This window comes from Fulmarus glacialis, unplaced genomic scaffold, assembly GCF_000690835.1.
Source record: "Fulmarus glacialis isolate BGI_N327 unplaced genomic scaffold, ASM69083v1 scaffold14161, whole genome shotgun sequence".
Classification (NCBI taxonomy): Eukaryota; Metazoa; Chordata; class Aves; order Procellariiformes; family Procellariidae; genus Fulmarus; species Fulmarus glacialis.
Window position 1 is genome coordinate 2398 of NW_009194787.1, and position 25148 is coordinate 27545.

The 25148-nt window shown below is 40.6% G+C and overlaps 1 protein-coding gene across 1 annotated transcript in view; it reads right to left on the minus strand.

The window, feature by feature from the left end:
* Positions 1-974: 974 nt before the first annotated feature.
* The window catches only part of DDRGK1 (DDRGK domain containing 1), a gene marked incomplete at its 5' end in the record, with an annotated part of 32454 nt that continues 8280 nt past the window's right edge, over positions 975-25148 (minus strand). The window contains 7 exons of the mRNA XM_009587886.1: positions 975-1280; positions 2599-2647; positions 4059-4115; positions 8719-8757; positions 10921-11043; positions 21209-21310; positions 23293-23399. Of these exons, the coding sequence (XP_009586181.1) occupies positions 1108-1280; positions 2599-2647; positions 4059-4115; positions 8719-8757; positions 10921-11043; positions 21209-21310; positions 23293-23399 (650 nt within the window). The remainder of the gene's footprint in view (positions 1281-2598; positions 2648-4058; positions 4116-8718; positions 8758-10920; positions 11044-21208; positions 21311-23292; positions 23400-25148) is intronic.

Genomic DNA, 25148 nt, shown 5'->3' on the forward strand with positions numbered 1-25148 from the left:
ATATCCACAGAGATTCTGTTGATTTCAGAAAGCAGAATTAACAAAGCATCAATTAGGCTACTAAAAAAATAAATATTCTTATGCAGGAAATATACTGACCCCTACAATTAATATTAATAATAATTTACTTGTTTAATTGCAAGACTCATAGTGCCTGAATTTTTTATTTAAAAAAACCCCCAAACATCCAGAACACAAAGGCCATGGGGCGGGGATGTCTGAGGCCTTCAGACACACTGAGCTGGCTCTTACTTCAAAGGATGAATCATCAGAATCTGGCTGGTATCAGCAGAATTGGCCTGCACAATAAACGAGGTGACTTAGCCTTTCCCTGGAGGTGTTTCTGTCTCTTGGCTACAGAAAAATAACGCAGTTTGGCTGCGTGTGGACTTTTTATATTATATAAACCAAGCAAAACATATTTATACAGCAAAGGTTTTCTGAAATAACCTCTAGAAGTTCTCACAACACAGCAAGCACTCTTTCTAGAGTTTCAGTATGTATTTCAGTAAGAACAGAGACACACTTTTACTCTATCCTTCCAATGTTGATACAGAAGACAATCTGCAAGCCGCACCCCTACACACCTATTATTGTGGCCTGTATACATCATTGCCACGAAGTTATACAGCTCCGTAAGTGCAGAGCAAGCATGGAGAATTCTGAATGCAATCAAAACCAAGTATATTTGATACAGACATGAGAATCTGGAAACAATAAAAAGTTTGGGTATAGTAACATGAGACTGGCTGCCAAGATAAAGTTAACCATGTAAAAATTACTGATATTCCTGGGATACAAGTGCATCGCTGCCAAGATAAAGTAACCATGTAAAAATTACTGATATTCCTGGGATACGGGTGCATCAGAATGTTTTAGCCCCAAGTTCTTGGCTAGCCTCTGTTGTACAACTAACTGTCCTATTTTATACCAGCTCTAACAGAATGAAAAGCAAAACTTCTGATCAAGTCTTGCAGCGGATGCTTAAAAAGAGCATCCTATCTTCAAGCACCGTGAATGGACTAGAGGGGTTCTCGTTTGTTTTTAATTGCGTGGCTTATTCATGAAAAGGTTAAACTCCTGCTGTATTTTTCTCACGCCACACTTTCATGCTACAGTTGGAGCAACAGCTCGGCTGTCAGGCTGGAGGTTGATCAGGGAATTGCTTGCTTGGGCCAGCTCTGCGATGGAAACTCGCCCTCTCTGTTTGATATACTGAGCCACAGCAGCCATCTCCTCTGGAGTGATGTAGATGAACTTTCCTCTGTCATCAATCACACCTACAGGGGGAAAGAAAGGACCGTGAAGTCAGCACTTTGGCTCCTCTCACTTCCCGACAGACATCAGTCACTTCTTTTGGAAGGGACATCCAAACTGCTGAGGCTGCATTTCATATCTAGGGCAGGCAGAACAACGTGCTAGCAGTCAGGCTTTTATCTCCTCTCTACTGTTGGGTCTTTGAGCAGGGCTATGACAATACCCGAATGCCTTGGTAAGACTAATTTTGTTCAAAGTAACACATTCTTTTCATTGTGCGCAGCTAGCTGGGAGTTTCACAGCAGCTACTTCAGTTTTTGGTGCCCATGTTCTGGGCCCAGGCAGCTGGTGGAGAAAGGCAGAGCAGCAGGAGGGCCCAGGAGGTGATTCAGAGCCCCTGTGGCACCCAGCTCAGCCATTCCAATCTACCCTCTAAAAGGGAATGAAGCTCCATTTCCATATTTCAGTTGCTCCATCAAGAGCGAGAGTAGACCTCTCTGTTCTTAATGCATTACAGGATCAAATGCAAAGCAGAGAGCCTCACTGGCGTGCCTTTTAGGCCACAGACACAGCCAGGACACTACACATCCTTACGCTTTGATTCAGAGCACTTTTAGGTCACTCGAATGGGTATCCACATGTACCCACTAAGATAGTTGTTTCCTTGCCATGACCACAATATCAGGTCAGTAAATGTTTGCATTGGCACCTTCGCCTCCTTCATCCTCGGAAAGAAAAAGACTGCCCAGCAATAAAACAGACTTGTTCAGACAGGGAGCTACCCACACGCTCAGTCTGTGCTTACATTCCAGCTTTGATTGCGTGGGTACGTGGCTAGGAACAAGCACTTCACTTACTGCAGCATCCTGGCGTGCTCTGGGATGTTTGCTTGTCCCACAGCATGCCGTACCCCAGTCCTGGCTTTAGCCACGGCACCTTTAAAACAGGCTTGCAAACTACCCCAAAACGTCCAAGTGATTCTTTCAAATTCAGATTTCAGAAGACATCGTTTGCAGCTGGCTGCTCAGCAACCCCTAAAGGCCTTCAGCAGGGCTCAATCAACATGCAGAAGCCTTGTGCTGGTTCCTGAACTGTTGGGGACATTCACCCCCCACCTCTGTATAATGTATCATAGAAGCAATCGCATCCCATAGTACTTTAAACAGTAGTTGCACGGCAGCTGAAGCAGAGATAATAAAAGTACCTATTTATCAAGTCCTGCTAGGATCTTGTACAGTTTAAAACAGAAATTACACTGGACGTCTCTACCATAGTTAAGGCATTTTCTGTACCACCTATTCACCAGCTAAAATAAAGTCCCCTTTGTGTTTTGGCTGTCACCTGTTAGAGTGCCATCTGCCATCAGGTCCTGGATTCTGTTAATTGCATCCTGTTCAGAAGGGAAAAAGGAATAACAAATTTCAAGAGGAAGGCAAAAAACATTTCACGTGTTCAGATAAACTACAGATGGAGGCTTACATTTAATTCCTCAGTGTTAAAGACTTCAGTGAAGGATATACATCAGTATTTCCAGACAGATGCAGTAAGCCCTTTGGTCTTAGAAGGATGAAGTGAGCTTCTGTATTTTGGGATGTTCAAGTAACTTCCCCATCCCCAAAAAAGTTAATTGCTAAGTTAGCTGTCAGTTTTATGGAAGGGGGGTGATGATACACATCTTCCCAGGCAAAGGCAGTGTAGTGCCAATGCAACACGCAAGTGCCATGAAGTACACTGAGGTACTTCTCCAAGAACCTGGCTACACGCAAGACATTCCAGAGCTTTTTACATTTTTTCCTGCTCCATTTAAGAGGAAACCTCTTTTACCAATCCAAAGAACAACTTGTTGAATTTATTGCTGGATTAACTCTATAGTTACTCCAAGCATGCAGTTCCAGCACACCTTAAGCTAGTATCTAAGCTTTGGTTTCCAGAGTTCTGCCTCTCTCCCTTTCTTGTATTTATGTGACTGCAGAAGCAAATTATAGTTTAGATTTCAACCAGATGAATTCCCTTAACTGACTCACTGCATGCTTAAATGAAGTTCTGGTTTAAGAGAGAGACAGGGGCACAGCAGCATGGACTTACAGCAGTGTAAGCTGCTGTGAAGGGGCACCCCAAGATCAGATTAGGTACAGAACAACAGAAAACATTGGTCACTTAGAAATATATGTCAAATGTGCTCAAATTAAAATAAACCAAGCCACGACTATTCTTCAGAGTCAAAACATAAAATGTTTAGAGAACAGAAAAAGGACGGCGGGGGGGAAGTACAGATATCACATCATGAGCTCACTTTGACAGGCTTATACGGTGCTGAGAGGAACAATCTTCTTAAGTAATGCATCAGAAGATACAAATTCTTACATGTTCTAAGAATACACAAGCAACTGGAGCAAAACACCTCATCTATTGGTTGTCTGCAAACATAACAACATTGTCCAATTATGCAGGCAGTGTCTGAATTTGCTTCTAGCTCTGCTTTTGATTCCCCAGTACCCTGAATTGCTCTATGACTAGACTTGCAAACACTATAGGATCCATTAGCCAACAGGAAGCTGTGCAAGAGGCAGACGGAGCACTTTTCACTGAAACAATCTTGTAAGCCAACAATCCTTCACTGGCTGGCTGGTACTTTGATGAATGGCCACATTTTTAGGGCTGATTTTGCTGAACTTTACCAAAATCCAAGCATTTTCAGTAATGCTGAGACACTTGCATAGATGTTACCCTTATTTACCCACCTTCTCTCCTATCCTTTTAAACTCATTGCTTGTACTTACACCCCAAAAGGTAGTACTTACTTGTGTTCTTAAACCCAAATGTGAAGCCAAGTCCTCCAGCTGGATTACCTTTGTTTTCTATAGAAACAAACAAGAGGTTAAATGCAGCTGATGAATTAGAGGTTAGCATATTTCTTTTCCTTTCAAATAAAAAATGCATTTAATAGACAAAGTAGAACCTGCCATTCTAACTAACTTTTCCTAGTAAGCACTTTTCTCTGACGGAAAACTCTGACTTAAGTTACTTAAACCACTCTGCTCTGTGGAAAGACTGGTTGCTCTGACCCATTTAGGCGAAGACTCAAATACATTTGCCAGCATTCATCCGTAACCTTTCCTTACGTTAGGAGGACAGGATGAGCACAAGCACAATAAATAGCCATGGCTCTGTTCTCCCTGCCACCTGAGTTGCTCAACTGCTACCTTTAATTTCCAGTATGTTTTCGCAAGATCCCTTTTTGTTTGAGAGATGTTTCAAAGTACATTTTAAAATGATCACTGGTACATATCAACGCATACATAAAAATCCAGACAAGACTGGCAGCATTAAGTGCTTTAGTCTGTTTTACTCATGTCATGTGTATTAATGCCATAATAATCTTCCTAAGCAAGTGAACACCTTATTAAAATTGTCAGTGCTGGAAGCGTACTGCTGGCGCACTCCTGCTCTCTCTGAGAGCGAAGGCAGAAGCAGGAACTGCAAATTTTCGTTTTGCTTTTGAAAGAGATTCTTACTGCAGCCTTTCTCAGTCAGGACTCAGTCACCACTGCTCACATCTGGTTTTATGCTTCTCTAGCTCCAGAGAATTACAGAGAAAACACCTGGGGCACTCATCTGGAGCTGCTTGGTTCCTATCTGCAAAAGTTTTAGAAACTCATCTGTTCAGATGCAGTAAAAGGATGCACTGTTTATAAGGAATTTGGAAAATATAAAACTTTTGAAAACAGTTCAGTTAACATTCTGGACTACATTCCTAAAAGCCATATACATACGGCCACAAGAGCTACATTTACATTATCAGATGCAATACTTCAAACGATAAATGCATTTGGTTCTGATCTTGAAAGTACACTGGAAGGACACTGAAGAAATCAAGAGAGGCTGAAATAGATGAATCTTTTTCATTAATAAAATCAGACAAAAAGCCACACACAGACTTAGTAGTTGTGAAGTTCGATGCAGCCAAGCTAGAGAACTGAATACCATGGACTGAACACATGGAATTGGAACCAGTCCATGGAATTCAGTTCTCAGAGCTGGGAACTGCCAAGCTTCGTCACATCTTCTTTTAAAAGGATTGGGGGGGGATGCAAAGCCACATAAACAAGAAAAACAGGATTTAAACCTTCACCTAAAGATATTCACCCTCAATGACCAAGTTTAGTGGAAGCTTTCCAAGATAGATCCTGCTGTGAATGAGAGCCCAGAGGGTGGGGTGGAATTAGGATGCATTCCCCCCACACACTCTGAAATATAATGACATTGTGAGGTCCCAAGCAAACAAAACACTTCACCACATGCTTCACGTTTTAGAGGCAGGCTTAAGTTTCATAGAGCAACGTATACACATCAGCATTTTACTGAATTCATTTAATTTTAGGTATGATTCTGCTGCTGTCCTCAGCAAGGGATGAAACAGAACAAGAGCTCTCAGGATTAAGATGAGTAGGATTTTTTTTCCTTATCTTGTAAGCGTCATTTTTCTTAAAGAAAAAACAGGAAGGGGCAAAGCCTCCGAGTCCTTCGCTATCCCTTTCAAATGGAGTTTGCTGTTTCAATTCACTGGCTGTAGTTCAGATGCATTCAATGATACACCGTCAAGCCAGGTGAAAACAGTTTGACAGACAAAGCGCAGGCTCATATTTCCCTGGGCCAACAGAGCTAGCGCTCCACAGCAAGGGAACCGCTCAACCATTCTTTAACCTCTGCCCGCTTCATTACTAATTTTTTTCTGCAGAGCTCAGAGAGCCTCAGAGCTGGTTTGTAAGGTGTGCTGTGCATCTACAGCACTGCTAAGTAAAACCATAAGGCTCCCATTACGAATTGGTTATTCTGCTCCTCTGAGAGCAGAGCAGTCAAGTCTGTAACTTGAGGACTGGCTGCTGTAAGCAGCAAACACACAGGACAGCGACTGAAGCAGAGACAATGCCACAACCTGAGGTGTAACGTGGCGACATTGCAGCAGATGGATTAAACTGGTTGCGGGGCTACTACGAAAGCCCCAAAGAAAGGGAGATGCAAAGGGAGATGCTCAGCTTTCACAAAAGCAGAATCAGGGGGCATCAATCCTTTTGGTGTCTTCAAGAAAAATCCCATTTAAAACAATCCCACAAGGCAGAGCTGGAGAAAAGAGGCTGCATTTTATTTCAAAGACCCTTAGGAATGAAGCATGGGGTGAGCTATCTCCAGTCAGTTACACCAGTAAAATAAGTTATTCAACAGAAGAGCTAAATTAAATTTTATTTTTAAAAAATGCCAATTGATCTTTTAATTAATACGTTTTTCAGACAGCTACTAGCAGCTTAGCACTGCTTCTTGATGTAAGTCAATGGTTTCTGTGAATAGACAGAAGATGAGGGCAATACATACACGTTAAGCATACTTTCAAGATTTAAAAAAAATACTAAAACTTGTAAAAGAAAGCAATGCCCCAGTTCTGCAACTCATCTCTACATAGGAAATCAGGTGTCGAAGCGCTTCTGAATTAGGTTTTCAGCCCGTGCTTAATTTCTCTGACGTCAAGTAGAATGACTAATATAAAACTATACATATCTGCTTAAACACTGAACTGAGAGTTTGTGACTAATCTGTTCCATCCACCACAACCACCAGGGCAACGTGCAGAATCAGACCCTACTGCATGATCCCTTGAAAACCCTCTCAATTTTTGTGGAAGATCCCAAGGGATATTGGAATATCCTATTGTTCTACCTACTGTTATCCTAGGGCAGCTTGTTTATCAATAAAGAACAGCACAGTTTCCTTAATCCACAGCTTGGCAGTATCTTGAAAGCCATAGATGGGAACAGGTGAACCGGGATCACACCGTACCACGTAGTCCATTTCCATAGATGACAGTAATTGAAACAGGGTGGTCTTAACAGAGATGGCCATTTCAAAGTTCCCCTCCCTTTCAAAGAAAACTCTCTGGCTTCTGTGGAAAACAGAATATTGAAATCACTGCACGGCTGCAAAATGAGATGTGCCATCTGATGGTTCATGGTCGTTCCATGGTTTTACTTTGGCTCTTTAAACATGTTACCTATAGCTTTTCCAATCTGTTCTCAGCTGTCTCATCTGCTTTTCACGGTGCTTCTGCTCCGAGTTGACTGGCTTAGGCTGGGGACTTGGTTAGTGAACAGGGGCTATTTTCATTTGGGCTGCAGTAAAGAAGATACATCCTAAGTCTGAGTGCTACTGGCTTACACATTTCCAAATTACCTCCAGAGATCATGTTGATCAGAAAGCACTTGACAGATGCAAACCTAGCAGCCTCTCTCACTGTGGCCTGATGGCAATGGGATACACCACCGTAAGCCCGAGTGACACAGGAGGCAGAGAGCAGCACAGCAGAAGATGCTGGCACCATAGCTTTGCAGCGACTCTAGAACGATCGAGCCATTGTTCAGACTTGCATGGCAATCGCTCAGATTGACTCCTTGCGGAGAATTACCCATGAGACAAATCTGTTTGTAAGTCCAGGTTTTTGTTGGGGTAATGGACATGCAAAACTGGCCCAGAGTCCAGAGATTTTGGATTAACAAAATGAGTAGGACGCCACTAAGTATACGAGTGATTTGCTTACTAATGAAGCCTTTCACATACATGCCATACATTGTCAGATAAGAGTCCCGTTTCCAGTAAAGGAGGAAGGGGATTAATTAGGACAAAAGATTTGCATAACATTGTTAGAGTAAGAGTAGAAAAATGCATTTGACCTTTGATATACCAATGGTGGAGAAAGAAGCATTTGTCCTTACAGATTAAAAGTGGAAATCCTCATGAACACACCACAGGTTTTAAATAACTGACCATATAATATGATGAAAAGGAGACTAAGCACACCCTGTTAAAAACAAGTGATCTTTTCCTTAAATATCCCTTCCAAACACTAAGACAACATTGCAAATTGCACGGATAAAAACAAGAAAAGAAATCGCATGAAAAGTTGGATTGACCTTTACAATGCCAGTGTTTCAGACACAAACACATCCTGCACGGCAGGCCACATGCTGGTACAGCAATTCTCATTCATGCTGAGCTGAGACGTAGGGACTGTTTTCTAAATCAGTAGCTGATGTTCACACACAAAAAGCCTGAATGTCCCAAATCCCAATCAACAGCAAATGTTGCTGTTCATAAACTCTGAGGGTTATCCACCAGGCACAGAGTTTATAACGCCTAACCGTATGAAAGAGGGCAAGAGCTACAATCCTGCCCCAAAAAGCCAAGACACAGCTGTAATTACAAAGCATTTTAACAACGATGGACATGCTTGTGCATGGTTAAGTAAATAATGCAGACTTTATCTAAGGTATCACTTTTGTTACTTTTTGAATATTTAAGCAAATCAAAGAGCAAGTAAAGATTTCCCTTCTTTCTGCAACTCAGCTCTTTGACAAAGATATTTTACACAATCTAACAAGTATGGAAGGAGGAGAAAGACCAATGGTAGCTTACCTTAACGTATTCGAGAAATTCCATTAGAAAGCTGCGAGACTGGATACAGCAAGGAAAACAACTGTTATTTGAAACGCATGAACATTAAATGCATAGCAAACTTGCTGAGTAGAAATATTATAAAAGCTTTTAGCTTGCATACTTCCGAAGTTTTAAATATACACTCTGAGGGAGATTCTGAACTGGAAAAAAAAAAAATCTAGATTTAATCTTAACTAGGAATTTATGATAGGTATTTTCTAAGACAGAATATGGCTCAAGCACAATTTGTGTTTAAGTGTTTTCCGAAAGGAAATCTTTGAACCTTTTATTCGCACATCATACATACCCTGAAAGAACCACATCTGGGTGAGTCTGTGCATCGTGTATTAAGTTACATATACACACTGAGGACATTTTGTACAGAGGTAAAGAACAGAGTAATTCAGGAGAGAGCTCATGCAGATGGTCAAGTGTAGCACACAGCTGTGCAACACATGTGGAAGCTCAAGCTGCTTTCAAAGCTATGCACCTGAAATCCGGCATCTTAATATAAGCGGCTCGATTTTTAAAGTCAATGCAAACAATGTGCATTTAAGTTAACAGGAGATCAAGTTACTCTGCAACCCTGGAAATCAATCAGCCTTAATTAACTGCTTAGCTCTGGACTCAGGACCTTAATTTTCAGCATGAGTTTCAGCACGCTAGCCTCAACAACACATGGCAGAGTCATCTATTGTAACAGGATACTAAAATGCTTCAGTACATTATCCACCACAAGGCAGAAGGCTGGCTGTCTCCAAATAACTATGTACCTGTGATTGTTTCTGAAGAAGACTTTCAAATCGCCTACTATTAAAGTTCTATGTCCCCACTCCTACCAAAGACATCTTACGTTGCAATCCAGGCATCACCAACTGCCTGCCAAGCTCTTTTGAGTGAGGAACAACCTTCTCTGTTCCCACATATAGAAAGATTAATTTCTCCTTGACAGGCAGCTCTAGGAACACAGACAACAAACACATTCTAGCTTTAAAGGGTCTCTAAAGTGGAACAATTTAGTATTTACGTATAATCTGGTCTTCTAACAGGATAGGCACACATTTTTGAAGGAACTTTCAATAGAAAGTATGCATTTCGCTGTTGTCTGCATCTTAGGAAATTCCCCATCACCAGATACAACTTCTCTTAATGTTAATCCCGGCATGATGGAGGAATTTATCTCCGTGGGAAGCGGTCCATAGTGAGAACTTATGACTAATGTCAAGCAGTATTTATTCACTACAAGCTCCTCAGCCCAAAGCCACTCTCAGTCATGCTAAGGGCAAATCCATTCAATTCAACAGGATCGCTTTAGCAGAGAAGCAAATGCACATATGGCCCTGAAAAAAATACTTATCATGAAATGCATTGGACAGCTCAAATTTGGCAGCTACAACCCAAGAGCAACTTAATTAAAATTAGTCTAACAGGTTTTCAGCAGACAGAATAAGAACACCGCCTCCCACAACAGTGGAACTTTTTCAAGTTTGCTGTGATATTATGTCAAGTATCACATTTCAACCACCATCCCCAGCAGCGCGTCTGCAGGCAGCCACAGGAGGAGCGTGCTAGAACGTTATGCAGTTTGAGATACTATCAACCATAGCAATCATTTGCAACACTGAATGTACAGTTTTCCAGCATACAACCCACAAGCACCTAGGTTGCGTCCTGTGAATTCTCTTAACAGAAGCCTTTTAAGACAAGAGCTTTGTTTTCCACTTGATTTCATAGCAGCTTTGTTGGTCTAGGAAAAAAAACCAAAACCAAGCAATTCCTCCCAAGATATGTGGGCACTACCAAACTCCATATTTAGCTTTGCTTTCATCTGGCTCACTGTATATGGGTAGAGCAAAGCTGACGACAGTAAAGGAGTATCTGACTTTCAGTATGAGTTTTATTTCAGTCCTTACATTAAGGGAGGAGAGAACTCATTTCCAGCGATATGGATTTGCCTTAATACTCTAAACTAACTTGTAAGAGCCTGGAATGAGGGACTGTAGCATTCCCCAGGAAATACTCTGGGTTAACATGTGCCATATACAAAATTTAGCTTTTACAAGCAAAAACATTTGGATGACTCCTACTTTCAAGTTCATTTTATACGAGACAGAATACAGTAAGGGCAACCTGAGTCTAACAAAGATAAAGGAAACTGCAGTAACAGCCTAACATACATACCTCTTCCTCTGTCATTGATTCTTCAACCCCTTCCTCTTCAACTACAAAACTCTCCTTCAGCTTCAGGTACTCTTCATACTCTCTCTTCTCCTCTTCTTCCTTTGCCTTCCTTTTTTCCTCTTCCTGAACAGAAAAGATGACAAGTGATCAGTTTGCTCCTCCCCAAATCAGGTTTAGTTTTAAGTGAAGTAGCATCTTCCTTATCTGCAGTCTGGTTTTACTAGGACAGACAGCAAACAAAAAGTTTCTAAAATGAGTCCAAGTTCTCCCTTGATGGCATCATTAATTTCAGAAGCCAGCCTTAAGGTAGTAACCATCTCATGGTAGTGTAAGCTTGCATATAACAGGCTAGAGAACCTAAGAACCACCTAGGCTGGTTCTTAACAGATCTAACACAGGGGAGAAAACCACTCTTTTATAGCAACCTGCTTTCTTAATTTGCGTGAATATATTTCTTCTGCAGATCCCGTGACAGGAAGTCCCTGCCCCTAACTGTACTTTGATGCAACATCCACATTTTCAGTAACTGGCCCCAATTCTGCTCTGACATACACTAATGTACATTGGGAGTGATCACAAAGAATAGTGGAGTTACACTGGTGTCCATCTGTGTGTGAGAAGAAGCTGTCCTGTAAAAGTTTCAAGTAAAACCTCTTTCTTATAACATACAAGCAAACTATATCTACATGGAATGTAAAGAACTGTATAAAGTATTTTAGGCATAGGAGGCAAGGTATGATTGCATTAAAGAAAGGTTTTTTCACATGTTTGTTTGTTAACCAAAACCTACAGGCTCTGCTTGTAGTTATTTGCAATAAAAATACTTTAAGTTACCTACCCTGAAAGAAATGTTGAAGTCTTAAAAAAAAAAAAAAAGCCACCCCAAAAAACTCCAAGCCTGACATCAGTGAAATGGTGATACATACTAGGTAATGTAGAATAGTCACACATTCACACAGCAAAATTGTGATTAAAATTTTTGGAATGTGATAGATTACTTAAAAAATGTTTCAAATAAGAACAGGTTTTTACTGGGAACACATCAATTTGCAGCTTTCCATGATTTTCTTTTAAGATTTGCTCCAAAACACTTTACACATGTAACTTCAGACAGAAGAAAAATGTTTCCTTACACAATAGTTTCTTCTGCAGAGAAATTTATGTTTGTACAGCACCCGGTACAATGAGATTCCAATTTGACTGGCCTCTGGTTGTTATCACATTGCAAAGGCTTGATTAAAACTTAGAAAGATGAGTTCTTCAAATTTCAGTGACAATCTCTGGGCATTCTTTTACTATTAGCACAGGAATTGATCTCTTAAAGAACAATTACATTGATTTCTAAATGCTTGCCATGCTACATCTTTGACACTAATATGGTAATTGCTTCCTTAAATGGCTGGAAAGCAAACACTTCTTCCATTAAAACAGGAAGAGACAGGAACAGGTAATTAAGTATATCGAAAAATGTCCATATTAAAAAAGATGCCATGTAAGGCCAAAACCAGCAAGATACCAGAAATGGTCATGGGAGAGTTGCCCTTCAATAAAAACTGAAGAGAAAGTGTATTTGGTCCCAATTGTATTTAATCAAACTACCAGAAAGTCACAAGAAGGAACGCTACCAACATACAAGTATGAGAAAAATGGGACTGAAAGGATCTTACTGTATGTGCAAAGTCAAAACCATTTTTTTAACCACTATCTCATGAAAAAACTACAGATCTGAGGAAGCTCTTGAGACAAAACAAGACCCTTTTCTGGGTCATTCATCACCATAACAATTATTAGCAAAAGCCCAACAGTAGATTTTTCCTTTATGAGCGCTACAGGTGCCAAGAATGACATAACCATATTTCATTTGGAAGTAAAAGCAATTGTTCTTTTCTTGTAAGTGCATTAAATTTAATCTTGATCCTGGAAATACAAGAATAAGGTTCTGCCCCTGGTCTATCACAGAGGTTGTAATTCAACAATTTGACATGAGGGAAAAAAAAAAAAAAATCACAAAACCTAAAATTTGCTTTGGCAAATAATTTCTAGATTGTTCTTAAAAAAAATAAATCAGAAGACAGTGTCCCATTTACAACTGAGAGCAACAATAACTAAGAAATGTTCTCCTGTTTCTGGAAGGTCTAACAACAAATGGGCAAGACTTGTTCCTGTCTTCCTTACCTACTTGAAGAACAGTACCTTCCATTTTATTAAAGCATACCAGCACATTAATATCGGTACTTCCATTTCCAACATGTCAGAAAAGCATCTCTGCTGTGAGACTAGCAAAGCACTCACCTACCAGTCCCTCTTTTGCGGTCTCCCTAAAAGCCAAGATGGGTTTGTTTTCCAGATCCTAAATTTTGATGCTATGATCAGCAGAGCATTTCCAGGTGGTCTGAACCACTGCTTTGGTAGCTAAAGCGTGTCAGCCCTCAAAGCCTCATTTTCTGGTGGTTGTAGCCTCCTCCATAACACTAAGTATTTCCAGAAGTTTTTTCATCTAATAACTAAAAATCCCAGCCACTTCCTGCAGTCTCACATGCTTTACTACCTAAATTCACCTATGATTCAATCTGTAGAAAAAGCAGGATTTAGCCAAACTGTAAACTGGTTCAAAGCCAAGAGAAGAGATGACTTTGCATAACTGCACTGGGAGAAGCAACCAGCAACAGCAGTGGAAGCTGAGCAGGAGGAACCCTAGCGAAGTCAGGCTGTCTGTTAACACTTATTCTCAGCTATGTTTTTCACCATCATGCTAGCACTCTTCTTTCACAGGCTGAAGTCATGCAGCAGTTGCATGGTAGGTGCAGGGTCAAATTTAGGCAGGTTGCATTCCCACAAAAACCAGTCTGTCTGTATGCATAACCCACACACGGAAACTCTCAGCACCCCAGGGTCTACTAATGAAACAGAGACCAGCACTTGCTTCATGCAAGTCATACAGGGGGCACCCAGCTCAAATATAAATTTAAAAAACCCACATCTTTGTTAGGTTTCTTTGCCTCTCCCCATTCTGATCTCATTAACTGCTGTGGAGTTAGGTGGTAAAGCATGTGGCTCAGAAGAGAGAGAACAGCTGGGCCACCTCCCTTCAACGATGGGTGGGGTGGTGGGGAAATCCCAGCATCATGGAAATTTGGTAACTGCAGATGCTCACCTTCAGCTGCCTTTTTTTTTTTTTTTTCAAAAGCAGGTTCACTTCTCTCTTCACCCACCTAAATGTTACCCAAACTGGGGGCTTGCTACAGTGTAAAGATTTCTTTTTGATCAGTTTACTATACTGCATGTGAAGAACAAACTCTCCCACTTTGATCATGTCTTTATTGAATAAAAAAAAAAAAGACAAAAAATTAATCACGCAAACCCTTCTTCCTTCTCTCCTTTTTCTGAAAAAAATGTCCACATTAACACTGCTGGATCGATTCTACCTCTGCATGCTTGCTACGAGTCTCATGTGCCACCTTGCGTGGCAGAGACCCCAGAGCTTCCAGAGACCCTGTGGATCTCTAGCACTCCGGGAGACACTTTTCAGCACCCTTACCCCTTCCTATACCAGATCTGGTCAGCACCGACTTCCCGCTGCACCCGGTCCCAGTCCTTCCATTGCTCTCCAGGCTCCCTCCGACCCACCTGCCCACCAAGGACCTGGATTTGCTGTGAGGCTCCTTTCAGATCATTATCTTCTGTTCACCTCTTACCTTGATCACAATGATTATTTCCATGACATCAAAAACATAAATTGTGCCAACTGCACAAGAGCCCAATCTTTTACCAGGTGAAACCCACAGCATCTTGAAAACTCTTTTTAGACTTACAGCTGGAAGCAGACCTTGACTCTTGGGATCACAAACCCTCTGGAGTCCTGGGATGCTGCTTGAGTAACTGCACTGTTCTGGCTGGTTGACAGATTACAGCCTGTGAAGGTTTACCATGCATTACTATTTTTAGCAAAGGGTGAGGACCCTTACAGTACTGTCCAGCAAGAAGATACTGAACCATCATTTCTAGCTTTCATTGCAGTAACCCATTTAAGGTGACACTGCGACTAAGCAATATTGGCCTATAGAGTAAGTAGCTTTTCTGAGAGCTTTGCCTAAGCAGCTTTCCCAAAGAGGAAACTGCTAGTTGCACACTGTGCCATCTCTCTCCAAATCATATAAAGGACCAACTTGCTGATAAACAAATCATTTACAGGCAGCTTATTCAACTGCTAAGTGGAAGAGATCTCATTGCTAGTGAGGAAGGTAGAGCAAACACTGGAGTCTCTTCAACCACCACCTGCTACCAGTTGTTCCTTGTTTGTGGCTGTTTCCTTAACACACAGAATGAGGAAAAGCATACTGGTTCCTACGCCAAATGCTTTCAGGTTCATGGACCAAACAAACCCTCCTTGTGTAACATCCAGTTTTTGTGCTGTTAGTGCAGGTTCTACAGGAAGTGAAAAGGGACTTCACAGTAAATAATTTGGCATACAGCAGGTGGATCTCTAGGATTCCTCCCCCCCTCACTGTTTATAGACACAAAATAAAAAAATACCTTTAATAAGACAGAATAAGTGTTCTTACCAGTCCTCATCTCCTCAAAATCACAGTAGAATGAGTTTTCTGCAAGCTTTTCAACTTGTACTTCCTTAGGAGAAATTAATTTTCAGGAAAATATATACACTTGAAAACTGATGCTTAAACTGAAACTACGCAGTAGTCTCCATCAGCCTCCAGAAATGCACTGGATATAAATGCCAAACAGATAATGAAAAGCTCTGCTGAGGGGCACACAAATCTCAATGTTCACATAATGCTACACAACTCAACAATCAACATTTTAAAACTTGGTGCCTATTCTTACATGATCAACTATCAAATCAAAGAGCCAAAACTTTAGGGTCTTAGTTCTCAAAAGCTTCAACAGGACCCTTGGGATCACTAGCCGATTCTCCATTTCTATAGCTCTGAAGCTCCAGACCATTATTATTTACGCACTTAAATGTAAAAGTGAAAGCCTAAATGAAATTGCCCCAGTTTGGAAACTTTGGGCACAGCTGTGCTTGAGCAATACAGATCTCGTTTTAATGTACCAGTGAACAAACAGCAGTCCTCACTCCTGCTGTGGCCTTTTATTTCACAACAGTTAAAAGCTTGCTCGCTGGAAGACTAGTTTCTCTCCTGTATCAAGCTATGTTTCGAGAGCAGTCCACTCTATAATGGATGTGCAGGCAACATGCCCTGTTCAACACTGCATTTCGGTTATAGAAGAGTGATGACTGTGAGCCCTGCATCTGCACAAGCAGTTTCCTTAGCACGGCAAAGCTAGGCTGAGGGAGTAAAATTTACAAAAATCCCTGTGCACAGGTAAAAAAAAGCTCTTGTGCGAGCAATCTGCAAGGCTTTGTATGAAGACACTGTTTTGCAACATCAGAGGAAGTTCGCTCTCATTGATAAGGTGGCAGTTGGTAAACCATCTCACCACTAAAAAACTCCAAGAGTGAAAGGGAAATCCCCAGGGTAAAGCAGAGCTGAAGCAAATGCCAATTATAAAGGACCTTCCTCACATGCATAGCCAATCAGGTCATCAGAGCACTGGAAAGGAAACTTGAATTTTAAAATACATTATCTGGTTTGCAACACTGGAGCCAAGGGGCAACCACATTTTATTTGTATGTGCATACAAATATATTTAAATAGAACCAGGGGGTTATTTTTCTCAAGAATATGCAAGATTTTAGCCGCCATAACTCCCTTGAAGGCACAGTTCCCACCTATAGTACAGCACTGTGTAGAGTTGCCCAAAAATAACTGGAGAGAGAGAGATCAGTTTGCCTATAAAACAAAGTGGGTTTTCATCTGACTCAAGAATTCATTATTTCCACTAGACTCCGTATCTCAAATGACTTGAGTGGGGGGTGCGTGTGAAAGGTTTAACAGTCCCGGTGACTTTATCAAAGATCAACCCTGGGGAATTTCTAGAAGATCTGCAGGCTGCAACATGATTTTCTACCCTCCTGAATCTATTTGGCTTCCCTCATCATCTGACAAACTTTTAGATGGTATTTAATGGCACAGGAATCACCTACTGCTGTTGACTAGGACTCAGCTATTAGTTTAAGGCTGTAGCTGAAACACTGAAAGGAAACTCTCCTTTACACAAAGCAAATCTCAATGTTCACAGAAGTTAGCACAATTTTGATAGCAATTCTTGGGAGAGAGATTGGAAAAAAAGGTTCAACTGAAAGTTAGCTAACAAAGCTGGCTGCACTTTTTTGGAGACAGCTGCTCATCACTTAAATTCTCTTGTATATATACTAATTAAATTTATTTGAAATTAAATTAAATAAAGCATAGCCACCAAATTTATGAGTTCAAATCTTTGAATGTGCAACAAGTGAAACAATAATCAATTCATGCAGTTATGTCACTACTTTTCCTGGAGGCAGTGAGGCTTCATCAATGTCTTAATACCTTTCCTGTACTGCATAAGAAAGAAATAAAAACTAACAGACTTGCCACTGTCACTATACCTGAAGAAATACTCTGACATACTGGAAAAGGAAGGGAAAAAATGAAGCTGACAACCGTAACATTTCTCAGACAAACTTTAGTGATAAACTCTAAATTTCTTGTGCCTTATGGGATTATATAAACTACAGAAATGTCAGTAATCAAACTGCCTCCAAAAATCACACCACCAGTTACCCTCTGTTTTTTAACTCATGACTATCAATCACTACTTGAGCTACCTTTCATAATTTTGCCTTTCCATTTCCTAACTGGTATGGGGGAATAGTATCATCACACGTGTAAGTCCACTCGTGACAAAATGTTACTTGTGGAAATGAAGAATCCTTTCTCGGGAGGAACGTATAAAAGACATTTTTTTCTATGTATTCTATAAAAACACAATCAATTCAATGATCTTTTTATCGCTTCTAGGGGCCTAGAAGAGAGAGGCAGTATCTTTTACGTCATACTATCAGTCTGTAACAAGATTTGAAAGATAAGATATTATGATCATAAAGACAGGCTATGCTTACATGCACAGTAATCAAGAATCTATTCATTCAATTTGTTTCCCCTCCTATCACCCACTCAAGACTAAACCACTGAAGTCTTGTTATTACCATCCTCCCTGTAATACTGCTTCCTCTGCTGACTGAAGCAGGAACTCGAGCAACACCGCCTAAACATGGACAAATCTTGAATTGTTCTGTTTTCTGTTAAAGACTCGGATGAAGACAGAGACTTAAAATTACCAGAAAACAGTTGAGGATGGACATTAAATATTGTCAGACACGTTTACTTTGATCCACGCTCAAAACGTTCAGTGGTTAATGGATTATCAACCTGTCTTAGACCCAAGCAAAAAATAAAATATTGGAAACACTTCCCCCTGAGTAGCAGAATAATGTTTGTGATGTATGATGTAGCCCGGTGGGTTGGCTTGCTGCCCTGAAAAGACTACTGGAGAAAACAAACAAACGAACCAAACAAAAAAAGGCTAAAATTACAGAATTTAAGTAGCCAACGAAGTTATTGCCTAAAGTGAATAGCAAGCTATATTCAGGCATCTGAGCAATTTTCAAAATTCTAATAAGTACTCCTTTGGACTGTTGAACACAAAATTTTAAAAATAGAGTAAAAAACCCAAAGCCTTAGTTTATATTCCTCTTTTTCACTGAGCCTTGCAAAATGGAGGTGGAAGTGTTTTAGTGCAATCTTTATTAGGAATACTGAAAATTAAAATAAAAACAAATAAGATTTTCCTCATTCAACCAAAATAAATTACTCAGCCCTAAATTGAACAGAAGTGGATTAAAAAGAAGTTAAATATGTTAATAAGCACTTTCTGTGTGAAGAGATCTCTAGTTAGAATTTCACCCTTATTTTCTACTCAACTTTTCAACCATGCCTGACTGGTCCTGATTAGCCAGCTGCACAGCTAAACCTCAGGTCAAACCCATAGGCAGTCAACAGGACAATATCTTTGTCCTGGGCTGCAGTTTCTTTTGAGCAGGTTGGCCAAGCTCTACTGCAATTTGCTTAGCAATTCACCTGCCGTGCTGGCTACCACTCTGGAAGGAACTGAAATTCTATTCATTAGCCTCCTCTAAAGGAAGTGACATTTAAACAATGCTAGTGTCCAGCCAGTGTGCCCTCCTAACTTCCCCCAGAGTACTGGAGTCATTTGGTTCATTTCAACCGACTCTTCAGGATTTCAAGGATATTGAATTCCCAGAACCTCAGGAAAAAAATATTAGAGAACTGGGTGGAGAAAAACACTTAAAAGAATACGCCACTGGAAGGAAACTGCCATCTGAGTTATCTGTTACACCAAGGCCCATGGCAAGCAGCATGGGCAACAGACGTGTGCTTTAGAGGCAGCCAGAGCTTGTCTTACCTCTTTCTGAACTGGAAGCGTGAGGGGGAGGAATTGGCAATACTTTGGAGAAAAGCAGAGTGGTTGCAGGGACCACAAGGCAGAAACTGGTGCTACTGAAGTGTGTGGACAGGGGAAAAGCCGTAGACACGGATCCACAGGAAGCCACGGCTGATAGTTCTGCTGTTAGGAAACAGCTTGGCAGCTTGGCTAAGCACAGGAGTGGCTCGGACTAGCTGAGATCAGTTATCCAACCTCAGGGTTCACACTTCGATCACTACCAGGTACTTCTAAATTTGTACATCTTTCTCAGAAGGAGAGCTGTGGAATAATTGGTCCCCAGGAAGTTTGTTCAAGTTGCTTTACAAATCAAAGTCTCAGACCATGCTACATATCCTGTACTACTGACATTCTCCTCATCCATTTCAATTTCTGAAATTCAGGAGCTTTCTATTGACGAGAAGGAAACAACAGAGAGTTCAGAAGATAAAGGATTTGGGGGGGGGAATAACCCCAGAGGTAAATGCACATTCTACAAAAGATCTCATGGATACAATCTGCATGTGTAATGTATGGAAAAATTTTTTTAAAACTGCTTTATCCTGCCTTCATGCCCTGCACAGAGGAAAGGAAAAATTGTCTTTTCCTCTTTCAAAACGTTATCAGCAACACAGTCCACTTACACAACCAGCGCTTAGAACAAGTTAAAATAAATCTGCTCACTGCAAACCGGCGACACAAACTTCCATGCACATTTAAGTATCCCAAAAAATTCACACTGAAAGCTGGGGGCTATGCTCCCCTGGGATGGCAATTACTCAGCATAGGATTGTGCAGAACACTTTGGTCCTTGCCTCCAGAAGCACGTTGCAAAGCTACCACACAACTTGCTCAAGCACCAGAGAGCATGAAACTTGTTCCTAATTCTTAGCCAGTAGCACTGATGCCCAGAATACACAAAGCCGCTTTGAAATAAGTTTGCCTCCCTCACTGATGAAAGTATTCAACAAAAGCATTTCAATTGCACAGTACCTGTTTTTCTGGGTCACTCCTGCTAACACACACATTTGTATGAAGAGTTTAGAATCTTTAATTGTGAAGCACATGTAAATTTGTATAATTAGAATAAAATTGTATAATTTTACACAACAGTTGCAAAATCGGTTGCTGATGTCTTTCACTTTCTGCCCTGCTGGTTACAGCAGGCAGGCAGGCAGCGCTAACGAGCGTAATGGAACAGGAGGCCGGTGAGGTTGCGAGATCTCCTTCATTAAGAGACACTCAAAGCTTGGCTGGACAAGGTCCTGAGCAACCTGCTCTAACTGAACATGGGTTTGAGCAGGAGGACAGACCAGATGGTCTCCGGAGATCCCTTCCAACCTACATTATTCTATGATTCTGTGATAACCAAACTTCTCCTGTCAGACACCAAGCAAGCAACCCCCAAAATTTCTCTTGCAACTAGGTACAACTCCTTCCTTCATATACCTGCACTTAAACAGCTCCCAGATGAACTAATGGCTAACTTTATCAGCCACGCTTGTCAATATAACAAATTGACCAAACAGTCTGTCACTATGGCATACAGCAGTAGCAGATCCACTACCAGCAGACTGGGTTTCGTTTTGCCCTAGACTCGACCGTGGGTGGGTGCTTGCTGCTACATATGTGTATTGATGTTTGGAGCAGTTTTCACTTCTGCCAAGCACTTAGGGGAACAAAGCTGGGATCTACGGCTGAAATAACTGAGTATTACTGTAATTCAAATAAAATGGAGAAAAAAAAAAAAAACCCAAATAAAAGATGTATGCAATAGTAATGAAAGCCAAAGGGAGTTCTGCTGATCACAGAACTTACATAGAAGCAATCTCAAAGACAAACCTGGTTCAAAATTTCCATCTATAAATACAACCAATCCCACCTGTCGTTCTTCCTCAAGACGTATTCTCTCCTCTTCTTTCCGCCTTTCCTCCTCTCTTTTTGACTCAAGTTTTTTCCGTTCTTCTCGTTCTGCTTCTTCAGCCTAAAAAAAACATTATGCAAGCCAAGCCTTACTCTTCCTGAATATACATTTTTAAATTTCGTATTGTGATACCATGGGGAGTTTCTTACTATCTTCCTAGATGCATGTTCAGAAAGGAACAGTAAAGAGAATAATAATAAAAAGTCATTATCATTTAACTCCCCCCTCCCCCCCGCCGCTCTTCAGCGTACTTAACATTGTGCTAAGTTTAGAAATTACCCTTCTCACTTGCCTTGTCTGTATCTCAATAAGGGTTTAAGCTTCAAATATAAGCATATAAGCTTATTACTATAGTGATATTAAGTAATATTGTGCCATGGCATTCCATTTCTCCTTGCTTAAAATTTAGTTAGAATGGACTCTAAGGAGAGGAAAAAAAGGAGAGGGGAATATAAACTCTGTAAAACCAAGTACATTCAAATTTATCATTCACCTGGGCAGAATCTCTTAAAGAAAAAATATGTACTGCTCTCTTCAAATTATTTTATTATTTGTTTTTAAAGCAAACCTAGCAAAGAGATTGTTGCAAAACGGGGAAAAATAAAAAGGGCATTTAGTGTATTGTTTAGAGATTTTTGTTTCAGTTGTTCTTCAGTCTCTTCTGTATACTTAAATTTGGAAATATATTAAGAGAACAAGCAGAAGACATTCAAATGGAGAATTTGTGGCATTGAACATTTCAGATAAAAAGACCTAACCGAGGAATTTATCTGTCTACATGGGAGAATAAAAATCAGCTTGTTTTAAAATGAAACAAAAGATTCCTCACTCCAGCAACCGATGCTTAGCTAACCTCATTCAACGTTGCTCAATTTTTCCACAAAAAACAGGCTAACTAAATAGAATGAATATGGAAAGTAATGACAAAATGGTTAAAGCATAGAGTGAGAAAAGGATCGTAATGGAAGTTTATATATAACATAATAATCAAGTTTATTACTAACTGCCCTATCTACAGGGCACACCACTACAGTGTAAAGCAGAAACTGGATTTAAACCTCAGGTGACACTAAAATTCTCAAGATGGGATTTCACTGGCTTTGTTTGGACCCTCTACACATTAGAAACATTAGTAGTTTCATAAACTCTGTCTTTTTGTAAAACGTGTGAAGTTCACCGTGCACCCCAGCCTCTGTTATGCAAAGGCTGTTTAAGTTTTACCTACTTCTTGCAACCCCACGTTCCAAGTTACAGAACAATACAGTTTGCAAAAAAAATATATAGAACAACTAAAAGGAATTAATGCATAACCTGCTGCCATCCACGAGCACCCTTCAGAAAGTAAGTTTCAAAAAGCCTGTTGCTTCCCTGGAATTAACAGCAACATGCTGGGCAAAACTGAAGAAATGCAACAGTATTTAAGTAAGTACTTTTACACACAGATTTAAGAAAGAACAACTGAAAAGCTAGTGTCTTCGCTCTGTATACTTGGTCTCTGTTTAAGGGCCAAACTTCAACCAAAATCTGACTGCATCACAGATTTCAGTGGATTACAGGGTCTGCTTTTCATCTCCCCCAATCCATAAAAACAATAAACATGGCTAAACATAGATAAACCCATAGAAAGTTTTTGCACTATGAGAGCGCATGAAATGCTACTCAGAACTGCCCACAGTTTTGGTCACAGACCCAGTGTACAACAATGCTATGTGGGCTTGAGTGTCTTTTTAAGGGGAGACAGTACTGACATTAAGCTGCAAGCCAGTGGAAACATCCAATAAAGAACATTGAAGAGTTTAACTCCTCTCTCCTCCCCACGAGAATGCCAGAGAACCTAATGGAAAGAAAATGAGACACCATTTTCCATGGCCCTCTTGGGATATGACATAAAAAGCTGAATTTACATTTTTAAAACAAAAACACAACCGTTGTAGTGATGACACTGCCTTTGCCTTTCTGGGGTGTCTGTAATCACCAGTTCTTTGCTGAGTACTGCTATTCAGGCTCTGCTCTGGGCTCTATACGTGGCAGGAAATGCTTACCTCTCTCTGTGCTTTTCTGGCTTGTTTCTCTTCTAATTTCCTCTGCTTCTTTGCTCCGATTTTCCCAGACACCTGAAATTCTGGCACCTCCTCAGCATCATCTTCCTCTGCAACATTGTGTAAATGACAAATTTTAAATCGTATGTAAAAAGTCCCTTTGAGAAACTTCACTGCTTCCTAGGAAAGCAGCAGCAGCAGATGAAAAGGAGACACACATACATTTCAGACAAGACCTAGTAGATGGAAAAAGGCAAAAAAATCACACCAGACTGCCAAAGCCACACAGTAGAAGTAACAAGGCAAACACACACTCAAGTGAAGTCAGAAGTAAAAATTTACTTGATCTTTTGAAGGAAGGCTTTTCATAAACATTTCCAGCTTTCCACAATTAAAAGATACACTTCCTCTTATACTTAAAATGTGCTAATGGTTGTCATTATATAACTGCTCACTCACCTGCAGAGACTTTCTTCCCAATTACCTTTAAGCTTAGCACAACATCCATTCAAAAGTGGGATTCAGAGGCATGCCACTCATCCACTAGTTCTAGCCTGATATAACTAACCTTTAAGGGAGGAGGAGGGGAAAAAAAAAAAAAAAATCCCTGCAATGCAAATCGTGGGCTTGACTGCAACAAAACCACAGGCAAATAGTTCCCTGTTGTACAACAACTGGTTGTTTATAAAGATGATTTCTGCAACTGTGAAATATGAAAGCGACATGCTCAAATGGTGTGTAAATGCACTATATTTCTGCTCACCCAGGGGTGAGACTGAAGAGCTTTTAAAGACTGCCATTTCCTCCCTCCCTCCCCAGACCAATGTCTCATGAACATTTGGCGACTTTATTTGCTAATCTAAATTAGTCCTTGATCCTACGACATAAGTACTGGGGATTGACCTCAACACCAAAGAGAAATCATTAGCTCACTTCATGAAACACTACACAATATATAGAGATTCATGCATCTGAATCAGAAGGCAGAATCAAAATGAAAGATATTTATCACATGGATTCCTTTTTTGGGCAAAGTAATTTATACTTTGAGCATCCACAGTGCTGTTATGTTTGATGCTGACTTCAGATCCACTTGAATTCCGCCGGGTAATCTGAAGAACGGCACTGCCAGCTCCTGCGATTTTCCTGAAATGCAGTGTTTATTTGGGGAGGGAGAAGGGGAAGAGTGTGCAGGGGAAGTTCTTCCTCAGTTAAGTTTTAGCCCTCATCACTGCGGGAGAAAAACAATTCCCCACTCACACATACCCTGAGCCCTTGGGTTTCTAAGCCAGGCTAACAAGAAGAAAAAGCCCATCATGCTTGATAACCAGTTTCATGAGAGCCTGCAGCAGTTGTACCTGGAGCTGTGGCAATCACCAGAATCGGTTTGGTAGGGCTGGTGCCAGGATGTTTTCTGTCGGGAGCTCTCTCCAGAGCGCCTGGTCCCCTTTTTCGGGAACCCAAAAAGCTGCTAGTAAAAGAGCATATGGATGAACAAGACTCACCCTCCTTTAATATGTACAATTAGGTTTGAAACACTCTTGTTTTACTAATTCCAATACACAGTATGGTACTATGGTTAAGACACCGAGACACATCATCAGAAACAAATGTAATTGAGAGCTGTGTAGGTGGCTCTCAAATAGCTTCGCTGTTTTTAGGATATGGAAGTTAACATGAGGCAGGCTTGCTGAATTGGGCTTCAGAGAATTACTGGTATCTGATTACTGAGATGATCAAAAGGGTTCCCCCTTCCTACACCACAAACAAAGACAGCAACAGGGGACACTCAGACTTGACACAGTTGCTTCTACAATTTTGCTGAAGCTTAAAATAACTTCTTTTTTTTTTTTTAAATA